At 41.2% G+C, this 19,261-nt stretch overlaps 1 protein-coding gene across 1 annotated transcript in view; it reads left to right on the top strand.

Annotated features, from left to right (window-relative positions):
• The window catches only part of nek5 (NIMA related kinase 5), a 53,846-nt gene that overhangs the window by 29,725 nt on the left and 4,860 nt on the right, over window positions 1–19,261 (top strand). The window contains exons 11-20 of the mRNA XM_080197518.1: window positions 739–863; window positions 3,287–3,471; window positions 4,566–4,644; window positions 4,726–4,836; window positions 9,057–9,140; window positions 10,468–10,572; window positions 11,795–11,875; window positions 14,058–14,123; window positions 16,159–16,300; window positions 19,006–19,149. Coding sequence (XP_080053644.1) covers window positions 739–863; window positions 3,287–3,471; window positions 4,566–4,644; window positions 4,726–4,836; window positions 9,057–9,140; window positions 10,468–10,572; window positions 11,795–11,875; window positions 14,058–14,123; window positions 16,159–16,300; window positions 19,006–19,149 — 1,122 coding nt within the window. The remainder of the gene's footprint in view (window positions 1–738; window positions 864–3,286; window positions 3,472–4,565; window positions 4,645–4,725; window positions 4,837–9,056; window positions 9,141–10,467; window positions 10,573–11,794; window positions 11,876–14,057; window positions 14,124–16,158; window positions 16,301–19,005; window positions 19,150–19,261) is intronic.

Genomic DNA, 19,261 nt, shown 5'->3' on the forward strand with positions numbered 1-19,261 from the left:
CTGCTCTGCCATTCAATCATGGCTGATGAGTTTCTCAACCTCATTCTCCTGCCTTTTGTCAGTAACTTTTGATCCCCTTGCCAGTCAAGAACCTATCTATCTCTGTCTTAAAGATTCAATGGCCTCCATAGCCTTCTGCAGCAAAAGGTTCCACAGATTCACCACCCTCTGGCTGAAGAAATTCCTCCTTCATCTCGGTGTTAAAGGGTTGTCCCTCTACTCTGAAGTTATGCCCTAGGATCCTAGACTCTCCTACTAATGGAAACATCTACCCCACGTCCACGCTATCAATGTTGCTCTCGAACAGCTAAGAGGACAGAGAGAAAAATAGGCCACCTTTCTGTTTTGGAGAGCAACTGACCTCAACTTAGTAGTAACCCCTTTAAATGTTGCCATGCCTAATATCGTTAACTTTGGTGAGCTGCTGACACCATCCTGTGCCCTAATTATTATGCACTGCTGTGCATTGCAGCTAGTTATTATATAGTGTCCTTTTAGAACACAATTTAATTCACCATTTACTCAACAGTAAACTAATATATCTGCAGCTATAGATCTTTTGAAAACCTGTTCTCCAGATTGATTTTGTTTGGAAAGTTTTTCCTTGGTGCTTTTTGTTTACGAAAGTAGGTATTGGTGTATTAAAATTTACAGTAAATAATCTAGATATATGCCAGTCATCAGGGAATTTTTAATCTTTGCTAATTTGTTTTTTTTATTGTGATCTTTACTTGCAAGCTCCAAAGGTACATAAAGCTAAATGTGAGCTGAAGCAGCCACCAAGGCCATTGATGAATAAAAAGCATTCACCAGCTCATTCTGAATGGAAACCGTTAGCAGTGGTCAACAGGCCGAGTTTCAAGGTGCGACATAAAAGACATGCCTGCACTGACTTACTCCAATACTGAGCGTATTAATGATCAGAAACTGCCACATTCTCAGGTAGACTGTGTGGAATGAAGGTGATATGGGATGGAATTATACATCTACTGCTCAGAATCTGTATCTGTTTTTCCTGGTTTCAGACGGGTCCTATTTGAACCTTTCTCCCCCCTGCCCCCTGCCCCTATGTCAGTGTTCACTCATGTGCTGTGTGAGCTTTGCTCAGTTTTTTAAATTCATTTGTGGGACATGGGCGTCGCTGGCTGGCCAGCATTTATTGCCCATCCCAAGTTCTCCTTGAATTGAGTGACTTGTTAGGCAGTTGAGAGTCAATCACATTGCTGTGGCTCTGGGAGTCACATGTAGGCCAGACCAAGTCAGGACGGCAGATTTCCTTCCCTAAAGGACATAAGTGAACCAGATAGGTTTTTTCCAACAATTGACAATGGTTTCATCATGAGCAGTAGATTCTTAATTCCAGATATTTTAATTGTTTGCTCTCTTGTCCCTGGGTCAGAAAATTGAGAATTCAAGCCCCGCTCTTTTGGGCCTTGAGTATCTTAGCTGAGCTAATGTTCCAGTGCAGTGATGCTGGGGGTCTGTTCGGTCAGATCTATTGTCTTTTGGCTGAAATATTAAATCAAGGACATTGCAACCTGCTGTTGGTGAACTCAAGAAACAGAGAAAGGAATTGCAGTTATATAATGTCTTTTACAACCTCATGCTTGCCAGGGAGGGAGTGCAGCAAAGGTTCACCAGACTAATTCCTGGGATGACGGTATTATTCTATAGGGGAAAATTAAGATGACTTGACCTATATTGTCTAGAATATGGAAGAATGAGAGGGAATCTCATTGACAAAATTCTTAAAGGGCTGGACAGGGTAGATGCAGAAAGGAGGTTCCCCCTGCCAAGAGTGCTGTCTAAAACCAGGGGACATGATCACAGAGAAAGGGGTAAGCCATTTACAACTAAGATGAGAAAGAACTTCTTAAATCAGAGGATGGTGAATGTTTGGAATTCTCTTCCCCAGAGAGCTATTGGATCTCAATCATTGAGTACGTTGAAGACAACGTTCGATAGGGTGACATGGTGGCACATTGGTTAGCATGGCTGCCTCATAGAGCCAGGGACCTGAGTTTGATTCCCAGCTTGGGTCACTTGGGCAGCACGGTAGCACAGTGGTTAGCACTGCTGCTTCACAGCTCCAGCGACCTGGGTTCTATTCCCAGCTTGGGTCACTGTCTGTGTGGAGTTTGCACATTCTCCTCGTGTCTGCGTGGGTTTCCTCCGGGTGCTCTGATTTCCTCCTGCAGTCCAAAGATGTGCGGGTTAGGTTGATTGGCCATGCTAAAATTGCCCCTTGGTGTCCTGAGATGCGTCGGTTAGAGTGATTAGCAGGTAAATGTCTAAGGATATGGGGGTAGGGCCTGGGTGGGATTGTGGTCGGTGCAGACTCAATGGGCCCAATGGCCTCTTCCTGCACTGTAGGGTTTTTATGATTCATTGTCTGTGTGGAGTCTGTACATTCTCCCCGTGTCTGCATGCCTTTTCTCTGGGTGCTCTGATTTCCTCCCAAAGAGCGCTGGGAGACATGCTGGTTAGGTGCATTGGTCGTGCTAAATTCTCCCGAACAGATGCCGGAGTGTGGCAACTAAGGAATTTTCACAGTAACTTCATTGCTGTGTTAATGTAAGCCTATTTGTGACACTAAATAATAACTTTTCGATTTCTAGGCACTAATGGATATAGTAGTAGTGCAGGAACATGATGTTGAAGTAAATGATAAGCCACAATTGTATTGAATGGCAGAGCAGGCTCGAGGGGCTGAATGGCCTATTGCTGCTGATAGGTTCCTGTGTTCCTCAGGATATCACAAAAATGCTTTACAGCTGATGGAGTATTTTTGAATTGTAGACACTGTTATAATGTCGGGAATGTTAGCTGGATGTTGCATATCCATGCCACTACTTGAAGAGGAGGAGATTCTCCCATTGTCCTGATTATCATTCCATATTAAACAAACATGGTCAGATCATTCATCTCAATGCGGTGTATGGATCATGGTGGATGTAAAATGGTTGCCACAACTGAGTGCAAGTCACTACACTTCAACTAATTAACTGTATACAAAGTGTATTTTCTTTAGTCATTCAAAATTATGAATAGTTGATAGGACTTCTAAAGCGAGACTTTGCAATATATTCGCTAAAGGAGACCCATACTGCTTTCGTATTAAAGTAATACCATAGCCTGTTTGAGCTGGAAGTTGAACAAAACATCTGTACTGCCTTTCAGAAATTCAATGCTATTTGTTCTATTTCAGCTATGTTCAGATCTGAGCCGAGGATACAAATTAAAACCCATAATAACAGTTTCCAATGTTATAAAATATTTCCTCTAGCAATTTAACCATCTATCACCAATAAAGCCACCGGCTTTCAAGATTGAAGGGCGATACGAACACTATCATGATTATCTAGATCACATAGAGAGAAGATCAATTGACCACACAACTCCATCTGCGCCTAATTATAACTACCTGATTGAAGATTACAGACAGAGGATGAATCACGATCTAATCCAGTGGTAAATCTCTACATTTGTGTCCAACTTTATTGCAAAGTATGAGTTTTTTTTAATCAGTAAGACTGAATGGCATTTTGCAGACAGGTGTTTCTTATGGTGCATGGCAGGACAGTGGATAGCACTGCTGCCTCACAGTGCCAGGGACCTGGGTTCAGTATCAGCCTTGGGTCACTGTCTGTGTAGAGTTTGTATGTTCTTCCCGTGTCTGTGTGGGTTTCCTCCTGTGCTCTGGTTTCCTCCCACAGTCCAAAAGACATGCTGGTTAGGTGTATTGGCCATGCTAAATTGCCCCTTAGTGTCCAAAGACCTCTTGTTCTAGGTTGCCCCACAAGAGGAAATATCCTCTCCACGTCTATTTTGTCAATCCCCCTCATCATCCTGTACACCTCAATTAGATCTCCTTTCATTCTCCTAAACTCCGAGGGTATAGGCCTAAATTGCCCGATCTCTCTTTGTGAGACAAGCCCCTATGATGGGCAAGAAGGTGTGCTAAACTGTTCGATGGAGTTGTGACCTGGCACTTTGACTAGTAAGAAGCCTCACAACACCCCAGGTTAAAGTCCAGCAGGTTTATTTGGAAGCATGAGCCTTTAGAGCACTGCTCCTTCATCAGGTGGGTGATTCCAAATAAACCTGTTGGACTTTAACCTTTAGTTGTGAGACTTCTTACTGTGTTTACCTCAGTCCAATGCCAGCATCTCTACCTCATATATTAGATATAATGCTAATTTCTGAGATGAGTATTTGTACACTGAAATAATATGCATTTTATACAATAGTGAGTTTTAAGGGGCATCTGGACAAATACATGAATAGGATGGGAATAGAGGGATATGGTCTCCGGAAGGTCAGGGGGTTTTAGTTCAGTCAGGCAGCATGGTTGGTGGAGGCTTGGAGGGCCGAAGGCCTTGTTCCTAAGCTGTTTGTTCTTTTCTTTGTTCTTTATAACAAAATAGATGTTTCATGGTTTAATTTGATTAACAGTGAAATGAAGATAATGGTACTTAATTGAGGTCAGAGGGAGCACTTAACAGAATGAAAGCCAGCAGCACAGAAAACGTTGGCAAATAATTATTGGATTAAATCTGTTTCAGGCCATACGCTGTGCATGAAGAATACATGCAGAGAAAACTGGAAGCACAACAGTATAAAATTAAAGTAGAAAAACAGTTGGTAAGTGACTGCATTGAAAATTTTACCATAGCGAAGTCGCTTTCCACACTTCTTAATGAAAATAGTTTTTATCATCCACAGGGAATACGTCCTCGTTCATCAGACCCTTATGGACATCAAATTCAGAATTCAGATGGACAGCCTAAACAAAGCTGTGAGCAACAAGCCAAGGAAAAAGCAGCAAAGGATGAGGTAAATTGCTTGATAGGCTAATGAGAGAGTGTCACGCAGAGGATTTTTAAAAAATGTTCTTTCATGAGATGTGAGCATCACTGATTTAGCCAGCATTTATTGCCCATCCCTAATTTCCCTTAAGAAGGTGGTGATGAACTGGCTTCTGGAATTGCTAGTCTATCATTCTGCTATTAGGAAAGGTTTTCCATGTTTTTGACTCTTTCACTGATGTGCTGGGCTCCTCCACCATTGAAGATGGAGGTCTTTTTGGAGCCTCAATTAGTTGTTTAGTTGTCCACAATCATTCATATTTGGGTATATGATGTGGAGATGCTGGTGTTGGACTGGGTTGGGCACAGTAAGAAGCCTCACAACACCAGGTGAGTGATGAAGGAGCAGCGCTCCAAAAGCTGTGATTCCAGATAAACCTGTTTGACTTTAACCTGCTGTTGTGAGACTTCTTACCATGACTGGATGTGGCAGGACTGCAGAGCTTAGATCTGATCCATTGGTTGTGGTGTTATTCAGTTGTGTCTATATTGCTTATGCTGTTTGCATGCAAGTAGTCTTGACTTGATGCTTCACCAGATTGACACCTCATTTTTAAGTATGCCTGGCGCTACTCCTGACATGCTCTCCTGTACTCCTCATTGAATCAGGGTTGATCCCCTGGCTTGATGGTGACACCGACATCACCCCGAATCTCACACATTGCTCAACGTATCATATCCCGATCACTTAACTACCAATAATTTCTATTTAAGAAGATTCATACCTAACATGCATGGCTTCACCCAACTGCCTTAGCATCTCACAGCTTCCATACACTGGCAGCTATTACCCAGGCCTGGACTGACAAATGGCAAATAACATTCGTGCCACACAAACGCCAGGCAATGACTATCGCCAGTAAAAGAGGATTGAACCATTGCCCCATGGCATTCAATGGCATTATCATTGCCGAATCCTCCCTATAAAGATCCTGGGAGTTACCACTGACCAGAATCTGAATTGGACTAGTCATATAAATACTGTAGCTACCAGAGAATGTTAAAGGCTAGGAATTCTGCAGTGAGTGACTCATCCCTCGACCCCCCCAAAACTTGTTCACCATCTACAAGTCACTTGCCTAAATGAGTGCAGCTCCGATGACACTCAAGTAGCTCAACACCATCCAGGTGTCTTAAATATATTTAGCCTCGCTAAATATATTTAAGAAGCGGGTAGATGGGTTTTTGATAGGCAAGGGGATTAAGGGTTATGGGGAGAGGGCGGAAAAGTGGAACTGAGCCACGACAGATCAGCCATGATCTTATTGAATGGCGGGGCAGGCTCGAAGGGCTAGATGGCCTACTCCTGCTCCTATTTCTTATGTTCTCATGTTCTTATGTAGGACAAAGCAGCCCACTTGATTGCTATCCCTTCCACAAATATTCAGTCCCTCCACCAACAACAAATAGTGAGTACCATCTAAAAGATCGTCCACAAGAACTTACCAAGTTCCTTAGGCAGCACTTTCCTAACACATGATCACTGCCATCTAGGACAAAAGCAGTAGATGCCTGGGAACACCACCACATGGAGGTTCCCCCTCAAAGTCAATCACCATTCCTAACTTGGAAATATATCACCATTGCTTCACTGTTGCTGGGTCAAATCCTGGAATTCTCTTCCTAACAACACAGTGGGTGTACCGACACTACAGAGACTTCAGCAGTTCAAGAAGGCAACTCACCATCACCTGCTGAAGGGCAACTAGGGATGGGCAATAAATGCTGGCCTAGCCAGCAACGTCTGCATCCCGTAAAACATTTAAAAAAAATTAACCTATGACCAAAACATATTGCACCCCATTCACTGACACGTTTACCTGTCTATCGCAGGACAAGTTGGTGCATAACCAATGGCTTGATACCAGGGCAGGAAATGAGGTGGCAAAGGTTAACTCACCAGAGGATGAAATCACACATGAGTTCTGTAGAGGACTCAGAGGACTTTGCTGGGAACAGTCTGCAGAAGGAGGCTGATAGGTGGACACATCAAAATGAGTCACCTGACAAAGGAACAGCGTTCCGAAAGCTTGTGGTGTTTACTATCAAATAAACCTGTTGGACTTTAACCGGGTGTTGTGAGACTTCTTACTGTGTCAACACTTTCAGACTCAAGCATAAGGCAATGTCTGATGTTGCACAAGCAGAAGTCATCTGACATTTGGCTACTAGAGATAGAGCTCAGATTAAAATCATGCAAATTCAGGTGTCTGTCATGCAAACTCATGCAAGCTAATATTGCTGCCATCACGGAGATAGATAGATAGTGTTGATAGCGTTGATAGCTAGGTAGTGTTGACAGGGGTTTACAGAGTCCAGCAGCAGCCCAGTAACCTGTCTTTTAATGTATTGCTAAGGCTGCTGAACTTTGGCCCACGTGAGTGGCAGTTTCTCCATAAAACTCTAATCTGCTGTTCCGTCTTGAAGCATTTGTCTTCCTATCACTCTTGTTGTTGCCTGCTGTCCAAGTAGCCTCGACTGCTGCCTCCTCTGCCAAGATGGTGCAAATTGAATGTGGGCCTTTTAGGGTGAAAGCTACTCCAGTTCTTCCTCCAAGTCCACCTGCAGTCCATCCTAGGGGAAGCCAGAGGCACTGCAGCCACTGGAGTTGGAGAACTGGAGCAGAAAAAAGCACATGGAAAACAGGGGCATCAAGGGAATGAACAGGGATAATTAGTTGCAGTATGGAATGCTTTGATTCATGAGCATGGCCAAATTTTACCTTACCTTCACAGATAGTGGCAATGCCTTTCTCATCTTATTCTGAGGCTTCAGTGACATAGTGACTGCAGCTGATTCTCAGATGTTAGTGAAGATCTCCTCACTGAAAAGATGGCTGAAGCACTGTTTCTTGCTGAGGCTCATTGTAGGAAGATATGCCCCCTGGAGCCTCGGAGAATATGGCCTGCTGCTGAGATTCCATCTCCCTTTCCTCCTCCTCCCTCTTCCAGCGGCTTATCCTGCTCTGTGTCACCTCTGCAAATTCTCCTTGTCATGCTGAAGGACAAGGGATAAGGAAACTATAGCATCTGTAAGTGTGTGCAATGTGGTCATGAATCCCCAATTTCAACAATTTGATTATGTATGTTATGGTTCAGGTTAGAAACCCCAAAGTGTTGTATGGAGTCCACCTGAATCATAAGTTTTGCATCTTGAATTTGACTAGGGTAAGCATGAGATGCTTTACTTCAGGTATGATCCAAATGATCCATTAGGGAGCTTTTATCAAACAAAGTTTATTTAAGAATATAGTTAACATGTATGCAAAGAAAATTAGCAGTAACTTCTAACAATTACAAACAAAAATAAAAAACCACAATAATGTATAACCTTTAAATAAATATAAATAAGGTGTCCCAGTCAAACCAACATCCATAAACAAAAGACCTTTTTCACACGTTTAACACAGCACAGACTACTGCTCACGTGATACTGCAATTAAGGCTGTTAGTTGAATTCTGCAGTCAGATGCTCTTGCGACTTAGAACAGTTTGAAGACAAGACAGCTTTCCAAAACAGCAAAGGGAGTCTGCTCCACCCCCCAACAGCAGCAGGTTTTTGCCCTTCAAGACCTTGTCTTCAGCTACCAACAGAAATTTCAAAACAATAGAGAGAGAGGAAATACACTTCCTTTTACTTTGCTGGCCCTCCTAAAACTAAACACTCAAACCTGCAGGTCCAAACTGAAATTGAAAATGAAATTCCTGTCACCTGACTTGCCCACATTTTTTTCCCCTCCCAACAATGACATCATCTAAAGCTGTAAGCATGATAAAAAAAACTCTTAAAGGTACACTGACATCACAGTAGTCAAACTCAAAATGTGTAAAAACGTAACCGTTAAATTTAAATGGGATGGCCCTAGAATTCCTCACACCACATGCTAAACTTTATTTCTCCCATTTGGAGAATGATTTGGTGACCAGAGTTACCATCAATCGACCTAAGACCACATAAAGATATGTTCTTCTTCTTACCATGGCTTCTCCTCCATGCATGATAAGTTAGACCCGTCCTGAATGTAACTTGAATTTTAAAGGTTTGAAATCATTTTACTTCATTTACGTTTTCCAGGGAGGGCCCAATAAATTATACGGAAGTGGGTTTGCTATGTGATGCCCATAAAACCTGAATTTTTACCATTAACTTTGAAGATATATAAGTGTAAAAATATTTTTTATTTCTTAGGAATATTGTCAGCGACTAAAGGAAATAAGGCAGCAGTATTACAATGAGGTTAAAGAAATTAAAGGAAAAATGAAAGTAAAGGAGGTAAGAACACAGAAATGAAACTATTTGAACAACAGCAACATTGGCTTGGCCACTTCTAAATAGTGGAGGGATAATAGTCAATCATAGAACATTGGTTCAATGACATAAGTTGAAATACCAATATAGTGTCACACAGAATAAAAAAACACATGTTGGTGCCTGTAAACCCAGTCACATCATGGATTCTGATTAAAGTCATTTTGTTTGCTGCCTTCAAGCATGATTAGGCTCCAACTATTGAACTTCCCAATTTAATTAAATTTAGTTAATGAGCTGCTTTCTCAAACTTTTTTCTAGATTTCTATTTTCACCTCCAGACGTGTCATTGAACCAGTGTTCTTTGATTCACACCAAAATGTAAGACAATATAAAGAGTGTAAAGGAAGAATTGGCAGGGGGGTTGCCAAGGAGAATGCACTGGGGAACAGTTAACTGCCAATTTGGCAGTTTTAATCAGCGCTTTCTGCTCATGCAGTATAAATTGTTGTTCCTTTTACTACTGGTGTTCTTGCAAATCTAACCTGAGGAATATAAAATGAAAAGGTTCAATGGCATGTCTTTTTTTTCTGCAACACTCAAGTTCAATGCCAAAAATGCTGCAAAAGGGACCAAAGTTAATCTAATTCTTTACAGCCTGTTGAGCATACTATCCAGCTCCCACTTCAACTGCAAGTACATTCCTGTGCAGATATGAAACATGTTCTCATTTTAATGCTGTTTGCAAACCAGTCCTATTAAACAAAATATTGCTTATTCATCTGCTTCCTTGGAGCACCTCTGTGAACTGCTTTGGGATGTTTGACTTGTTATTTCAATTTAAACTTTACATTAACTTAGAACATAAGAACACGTGAATATGAGAAAGAGGAATAGGAGTAAGCTATTTGTGACTGATCCCCCATTCAATAAGATTATGTGCAAATTTTCTGCCTCAACTCCACTTATCCTTTAACTTCTTAAGTAACCAAAGTTTTATTTTACTTTGGAGATAATAATTGGAGTGAATAATTTCATAAATATAGAAGATAAGCAGATAACTGGTATCTCTGGGTTTTTTTTGAAATACAAGTCTGCTATGGTGGCATTTGAACCCATGACTCCAGAGGATTAGTTCAGGTCTACTGGATTACCAGACCACTGACGTTACCACTACAGCACCAAGTCTCCAAATAGAGGGAAAATCTATCTTTCACCACACTCTGTGAAGTAGATAATTAACATGCTGTGCTGGCGCGTTGCCTTTGCAGCCGCATATTTTATAATTTCTGTAAAAGTAAAACTGATGAGTTTAATGGCTTTCTTCCATTTTTGTATGTCTATAACCTAGCATCATCCAGGCATATCAGCTGAGACGTATAATATTGATCGCGAGAAACCTACAGAAAAATTGGATGAGCTTCAGGAACTGAGTAAAGGGAAAGAACCAGTTGAGGTACCGCAGTTTATTATTGTAAATTGTACAAATACCTTCGTTGGAGGACTATCTTTTATTTATTCAGTGTTTTATGTGATGAGTTTTTAAAAATCTATTTAAGCATTAATTGAATTTTTAAAAATAATCAATTCTTTTTGTTTTACAAAGGCTACAAAGGCCAACAGGCAACGGCAGATAAATGAAGTTAGGTAGCAGATCAGCTATGATCTTATTAAAAGGCAGAGAAATAAGCTTGAGGGATGACTCCTGCTCCTACATTCCTATCAATTGGCGTCTAAATAGAATAGAGCTACTGGTTCGAGTCTGGCCCAACTCGAAACACAGTACTCCAGCTGCGGCCTCACCAATGCTGCAGCTGTATAGGGCATTGGTGAGGCCGCAGCTGGAGTACTGTGTGCAGTTTTGGGCGCCGCACCCGCGCAAGGATATTTTGGCCCTGGAGGGAGTGCAGAGGAGGTTTACTAGGCTGATACCGGAGTTGAGGGGATTGAGCTATGAGGAGAGGCTGAATAAACTAGGCTTGTACTCGTTAGAGTTTAGAAGAATGAGGGGAGATCTCATTGAGACGTATAAGATGATGAATGGGATGGATAGGATAGAGGTGGAGAGACTCTTCCCGCTCAAAAAAGACAGTAGGACTAGGGGGCACAGCCTCAAGATAAAGGGGAGGCGGTTTAGAACGGAGTTGAGGAGGAACTTCTTCACTCAAAGGGTGGTGAATCTCTGGAATTCTCTGCCCGTTGAAGTGGTGGAGGCTGCCTCGCTAAATATTTTTAAGAAGCGGGTTGATGGGTTCTTGATAAGAGAGGGGATTAAGGGTTATGGGGAGAGGGCGGGAAAGTGGAACTGAGCTACAACAGATCAGCCATGATCTTATTGAATGGCGGGGCAGGCTCGAAGGGCTGGATGGCCTACTCCTGCTCCTATTTCTTATGTTCTTATGTTCTTATGTTCTTATGAAATGTTGGCTCTATTTCCTTTCCATAGATGCTGTTAGACCTGTTGAGTTTCTCCAGCATTTTCTCTGTGGTGAATACATTAATTTCTTGGCACACTTAAATTGATTATATAATGAAGTATTCGATTATAATATAAACTATTTGGCAATGCACCACCACTGGTGAAGTATCGTCCATTTCAAAAGAAATGAAACTTTTGCTTAGCTCAATTCTTTCATTTTACATCTTTTTTAACTCGTTCATTCTTTTACATTTGACAGGGCATCGAGGAAGAATTGAAGCAAATGAGACTGCATCATCAAATGGAGAGGAAAGCATTAGAACACAAACATAAAGTAAAGGTAACAATAATTCCTCCCCAATTAAGTCCACCATTATCATAATAACATGCAGAAATGTTTTATATCAAAAGTGTGGAAAAGAATAATGTTGAAGAGTATGGATATAGAATCATAGAATCCCTACAATACGGAAAGAGACCGTTCAGCCCATCGAGTCTGCATCAACCAAAATCCCACCCAGGTCCTATTCCCATAACTCTACATATTTACCCTGCTTATCTCCTAACACTAAGGGTCAATTTAACATGGCCAATCAACCTAACCCACACATCTTTGGACTGTGGGAGGAAACTGGAGCATCCGGAAGAAACCCATAGCATATACCTTGTGACCCATTCAACTGAATCATTCATGAGTGATAAAACACAGAGTGAGTTAAGATCCCTTATCCAAGGCTCTTTCATCATACATACATTTACAAGATACATCAAGATCATTAGATAAAATTGAATTAACTAAAGCTAGATGTGAATTTCAAAACTTTATAGATGTTTAAGTACATATGTATTTGCAGTTTTTTTGCAAATCCCAAGAAAAGACCTTTCTGCCAATTGATAAGGTGAGGCTGAGATACATTGGCACACGTTATAGGGAGCTCAAAGTATTGGTGACAGCAAGTGAACAAAAGCATGTGAAGTTTTGGGAAGGTAGTGTTAAATGACTGTGGAATGTAAAGGGCCTGATAAATACCCTGAGATTGTCATTGAGTCATAGAAAGCAGAAAGGGCCCTTCAGCCATTGATTCTACACCGACAATAACTACCGGGAAAGATGCGCTAATCCCATTTTCCTGCACTTGTCCCATATCCTTGAATGTTACAATATTTCAAGTGCTCATCTAAATACTTTTTAAAGGTTGTAAGGTTTACGGTCTCCACTGACTGTGGGGGAAAGGATTATGAAGGATAAATTGTATTGATTTTAAACTTCTAAATGTTTCTCAAGAAGGCAACTGGAATGTAGAAGATGGCAATGATATCCACACACTAAGACATTCCTTGTCTGCTTGTTTGACAAAAGTTCTAGCATGAATGAATTAGGGAGAAGCTATAAAATTTGCTACATCACACAGTAACTCCATCTATCAGGTTTCTCTGAAACTAAAAATTTATGAATCCCTACAGTGCAGAAGGAGGCCATTCAGCCCACCAATCCTGCACCGACAACAATCCCACCCAGACCCTCTCCCTGTAACCCCATGTATTTACCCTGTTAATTCCCTTAACACTATGGAGCAATTTAGCATGGCCAATCCACCTATCCTGCACATCTTTGGAGTGTGGGAGGAAACTGGAGCACCCAGAAGTAACTCACGCAGGCAAGAGGAGAACGTGCAAATTCCACACAGACAGTGACCCGAGGCCGGAATTCTGGTTTCCTGGCGCTGTGAGGCAGCAGTGCTAACCACTGTGCCGCTATGGGTTTAAACTGGTTTATAATAGTTTAATTGTATTTTGTTCACATTTATATACAAAGCAAAAGATGCCTCAGTCCTGATTCACCCTTGTTCCCACCATTTTATACAAGTACAGTCGAAGCAACAACTATTGTAATACCACATAGAGATTATCTAACTCAGATAAATGTACAAAATGAGGTCTGTGGAGCACACGTGTTCTACAAGGTTATTACTGCATTCTATTAAATAATTCTATATTTAATACTTTTTCTGTAAATTTTCCAACTGCTGGTGGACCTTCCAGTCCGGCCGATGGTGACCATCCCACTTCGGTGGAGGGTGCGAACAATGGGTATACCCATTGACAGTGGCAGGACTGAAAGATCCAGCCCTGTATCTTTGACATACTAACACATTTATGCTATTATATACTAGTGGAAAAAATGGTGCTGTCTTTTGAATGTCAGATCAGGGGTGTTCTGTACAAGGGGGAGGGATTCTCCTGCCTCCCAGCATTCTATTTCTCGGCGTCAGGAGGGATGTGCTGTTCCCTGATGGTGGGATTCTACCACTGTCAATGGGATTTTCCAATGATGTCACCCCATGTCGCTGGGAAGCCCACAGGCGGAGGTATGCAGTTGGTGTGACCAGCCAGAGAACTCTGGCCAGTGTGTCAATATTCTTTGGAACATGTCATCGTTTGCAGTGCATATCAATACATAATTTGAAATTATTAATCTAACATAACATGCAAAACTGTAAATAAGCTTTTCTTTCCAAAAGGGAGGAATAAAATTTGAGATAATGTTGGATGGAGAGTTGGCTCATGAAGATTCCCAGCAAGAGGAGGTGAGGTTAACACTTGGGATGTTTTCTAAAGAAAATTCAGTGTACAATAAGACAAAATATTCTATTAAATAATGATACACTGTGAGATAACCAAGAATAGAATCCCTACTATGCAGAATGGGGCCATTCAGCCCATCACGCCTGCACCAAATCTCTGAAAGAGCATCTTACCCAGGCCCACCTTTTTCATTTGATTTGATTTGATTCATTATTGTTGTGTGTATTAACATACAGTGAAAAGTATTGTTTCTTGTGTCCTACCGTACATAGAGAAGGAAAGGGGAGAGTGAAGAATGTAGTGTTGCAGTCATAGCTAGGATGTAGAGAAAGATCAACTTTGGTAGGCCCATTCAAAAGTCTGTTGGCAGCAAGGAAGAAGCTGTTCTTGAGTTGGTTGGTACATGATCTTAGACTTTTGTATCTTTTTCCTGATGGAAGAAGGTGGAAGAGAGAACATCCGGGGTGCGTGGGATCCTTAATTATGTTGGCTGCTTTTTCAAGGCAGTGGGAAGTGTAGACAGAGTCAGTGGATGGGAGGCTGGTTTGAGTTTCATTTCATTTGGCTTAATTCCCTGCCCTATCCCTGTAACCCTGCACATTTACCATTGCTAATTTGCTCAAGCTACATATCTTTGGACAGTATACAATATCAAACAATCTGGAATTTAATGTTCACCCCCTGGTAACGGTGGGTCATTTAATCAGATGAATGGGTCGCATTCCTGTCTCTGCCCTGATTAAGTCCAGGTGGGAAGGCCCATGGATGGCCTTCCAACCCTGCCACCAATTGAGTCCCTTAAGTGACGATTAATGCCCACTTAAGTGGGAAGCACTGGTGAACAAGACTTTTTGTGAGTTAACAAATGGATGAGTTCAAGTTTACATTACTACAGTCTTTTTAATATGGTAAAAGATTCAGAAAAAAAGTTGATGTATAAACTTACAAACAACAATAACATGCACTAACCTGATGTCTTTAAAGTAAAATATTTATCGTGAATCCTGTACTCCAAGCCATGTTGAGTACTTTACAAATAAGCAACTCACATTGATATAGCACCTTTCATGGCAGGAAACATAAGCCACTTCACATGACCATTATCTAACAAAATTTGTCATTGAACCACACATATTGATATCTGCACTGATGATGAAAAGCTGGACAAGGTGGTAAATCTTAAGGCATGGCTTAAATGTGGAGAGTTATGGAGGTGGAGAGGTTTAAGGAGGGAATTCTGGAGCTTAGGACCTGGCTGCTGAAGACTGTTGCCTGTGGTGAAGTGCTGAAAAGTGGGGATGGGCAAGAATTGGAGCAGTGCAGGATATCAGTAGCTTGAAAGGCTGGAGGAGAAGATGCCATAGAGAGATTAGAAAACAAAAGATAAGGAGGTTGAAATCACAGTGTGGATGGACTGGAAGCCAGTGTACATCAGCAAGCACAGTGATGATGAACAAGACTTGGTGTGACTTAGCTGGGTGGCTGAGTGTAGTATGAGCTTGGAATCTCCTACCATGATTTTTTTTTACATGGTAAGAGATTCAGAGGGCAGAACTTTCCCATCCCGGGACACGAACCATGCAAATTGACCTTGGCTGGGATTTTCCAGCCTTGGGGTGAGCACACCCAGCAAGAAACATTGACTTGTAAGACTATAAACAACAACAAGAACAATATGCACCTATCTGATTAAAGTAAATAATACCTCACAGTGTGTCTCAAATAAGAAATATGGAAGGGCATAGGCTTCGAGAATGTTCATTAAAGGAGGGAGCTGAAAGGTTTATGGAGAGAATTCCAAAGAATCATACCCAGTTAATAAAAGCTCTGCCGGGTAAAGGGAAGTTCACGCGGAATGATACAAATACTGTCAGTATAACTAATATAATAAAGCACCTTTGTAAACAGAATGGCAATTTAACGTCAGTTGATCCTTATATCAAAATTGTAATACAGTCATAAGCCTCAACTAAAAAATGTTCCTATTATTTTTCATGATGAGTTTGTACAGCAAACATAGATACTAATATGTTTTAGGAATTGGATACATTAAATCAAACACTGACACATGAACAAGGAGATAATCTTAAACAGAAGAAATGGCAGTTCCTTGAGGCAGGAAATGTTCTAGGAGATCTTGCAAACAAAACGTTAGAAGTAACATCTTCTCAAATGGAAGGTATGTAGTAACTTTTACCATTTGCCTTTTATGTTTTCAGCCTGTTATTTCATATTTATGTTTACTTGTACAATATAATCTGAATAAAATGCAATGATTCACTCAAGTCTGGCATTATGTATCTAATCTTTATTTTTTTGACACCTAATTATTAAATTCAGCAGACATTGCTATCACCAGAATAAATAACTCACAAACTCTGATACACACTGAGCAAAGTGGAAGATGTGTTGAGATTAAACAATGAGCTAGAACATTTCTATGGTTTAAATCATTCTGCTGTGATTCAAGTTCAGTGTGTGATATTGAATTCCACTCTTGCTTTCTGCTATAGGTTATCTGGTAGATAATGGAGATTGCGATCTATAATCCTGATTCCCTAGTTAGCAGCATTTACTTATAATATGTGACTGGAGAGCATTGTGACATAGAGAGTCACATTATAGTAACTGTATGCAAAGAGGATTTGAGAGAAGCACCTAGACAGGGCTAAACCTTGGAGATATGTATATAGTTGTGTGTTAACAATGAATGGTTAATGCTGAATGACACAAGCCTCCGGATGTCTTAGTGACACAGCAAACAACTGTAGATGGCCTTCTTGCCAGGACTCAAATAAGTGGGCAATTGGCTCATGGTATTTGCTCCTTCAGTGGTACCTTTCAAACTTGCAACACGTACCATGCAGTAGGATTAGGGCAGCAAGCGCATGGGAAGCACCACCACCTGCAAATTTCCTTCCAAGCCATTCCAAACCATCCTGACTTGCAACTACATCACTATTTCTTCACTGTCGTTGGGTTGAATTCCTGGAAATTCCTTCCATACAGCTCTGTGCATGTGCCTGTACACTGCATGGGCTGCAACAGTTCAACAAGGTGCTCTTTTGGACTGTTCATTAAGATGCCAGATGCCCCATTACCATCACTGATGTGCAACCAGCTCTCACTTCCAGCAATATGCATTGTTTTCAAACTGAAGGTTGAGGAAATAACAAGAAGGCATGTTACAATCCAGGGTCCCCAAGGACATGGCCTTGAAAACAGTGAATGCATTGGTTGTCAGCTTCCAAAATTCTGTAGATTCTGGAATGATCCCAGCAGATTGGACTACGGCAAATGTAACTTCACTATTTTATAAAGGAGGGATGGAGAAAATGGGGAATTACAGACTAGTTAGCCTAACATCAGTAATAGGGAAAATGCTAGAGTCTATTATAAAGAATGTGATTACAAACACTTAGAAAATATCAATGGGATTAGACAAAGTCATCATGAATTTATGAAAGAGAAATCATGGAATTTTTTGACGATGTAACTCATAGAATAGATAAGTGGATATGGCGTATTTGGGTTTTATGAAAGCCTTTGGTAAAGTCCCACATCTGAGATTAGAGATAATGGCCGGAATTTTACCATCCTGTCACTACGGGAATCGGAGCAGCCAAGTGGCGGACCATGGAAGGTCTGTTGACCTCGGGAGAAATTTTACAGCTTCGGGATGAGCGAGACCATAAAATCCCAGTCCAGTATTTGGCATAGATTGAGGATTGGTCAGCAGACAGGAAACAGAGAGTAGGAATATATGGGTCATTTTCAAAGTGTCAGGTAGTGACTGTGGGGTCCAACAGGGATCAGTGCTTAGGCCCCAGCTATTCACACTATACATCAATAATTTGGATAAGGGAGCCAAAAGTAATATTTCCAAGTTTGCTGTTGACACAAAACTTGGTGAGAATGTGAGTGGTGAGGAGGGTGTGCAGAGGTTTCAATGTGATTTAGTCAAATTGAATGAATGGGTAAAAACATAGCAGATGCGGTAAGAGGTGGATTAAGTATGAAGTTATCCATTTTGGATAGAAACAGAACGGCAGAGTATCACTTAAATGATAATAGATTGGGAAATATTGGTGGGTGAAGGAAACTGGTTGTCTTTGTACAGCAAGCATGAAGGAACAGCAAGCAGTTAGAAAGGTAAATGGCATGTTGGTCTTCATTTCAAGAATACTTGCATACAGGAGCCAAGAGCGCCTTACTGCAGATGTGCAGGCCTTTGGTAAGTCCACACCTGAAGTATTGTCTGCCATTCTGGTCTCCTTAACTAAGAAAAGATATACTTTATTTGCCATAGAGTGAGTGCAGTAAAAGTTCACCAGGCTGATTTCTGGGATGGCAGTATTGGCGCATGTGGAGAGATTAGGTTAACTGCATCTGCAATCACTGGAATTTCCAAAAATGAGAGAGGATCTCATTGAAACATATAAAATTCTGACAGGGCTGCATTGACTGGATGCAGGGGTCATGTTTCGTCTGGCTGGGTGGGGGTTGTGGCATCTAGAACAAAGCGGTCACAGTCTCTGGATATAATGTAGGCCATTTAGGACTGCGATGAGGAGATGTTTCTTCACTCAGAAGATGGTGAACTTGTGGGATTCTCTACCACAAAAGGCTGAATATATTTAAGAAGGAAATAAGATAGATTTCAAGACTCTATAGGTGTCAAAGGGTATGGGAGGAGTACGGGTATAAGGTGCCGAGAAAGAAGGTCAGCAATGACCATGTTGAGTTGTGGAGTAGGCTTGAAGGGCCGAATGGCCCAATTCTGCTCCTATTTTCTAAGTTTCTATGTGAGCCTCATTCCAGTAGATTCTGTGTCATATAAACAGTTATGACTGTTACTGCATTTAACTTTCTCGTATTCCTCAGCCACCTCCAAAGATGACCAGGTTATGGTAATGAATGCAAATGCTTCAAGAAACAGAAATCAGTGGAACCAAAAACCACCAGACACCCTGCTGAATGCACTACTGGCTGCTGAGCTGTCGTCAGTGTGTCCAACCATGTGTGAAGGTAAAATTGCTGAAGAAACATCTTACATTTAGGTAGCATATAGAGGCTGAATAGTTATAGAATCATAGAATCCCTACAGTGCAGAAGGAGGCCATTCGATCCATTGAACCTG

The sequence above is a fragment of the Carcharhinus amblyrhynchos genome, chromosome 10 (assembly GCF_965287045.1).
Source record: "Carcharhinus amblyrhynchos chromosome 10, sCarAmb.v2.hapA, whole genome shotgun sequence".
NCBI classification, from domain to species: domain Eukaryota; kingdom Metazoa; phylum Chordata; class Chondrichthyes; order Carcharhiniformes; family Carcharhinidae; genus Carcharhinus; species Carcharhinus amblyrhynchos.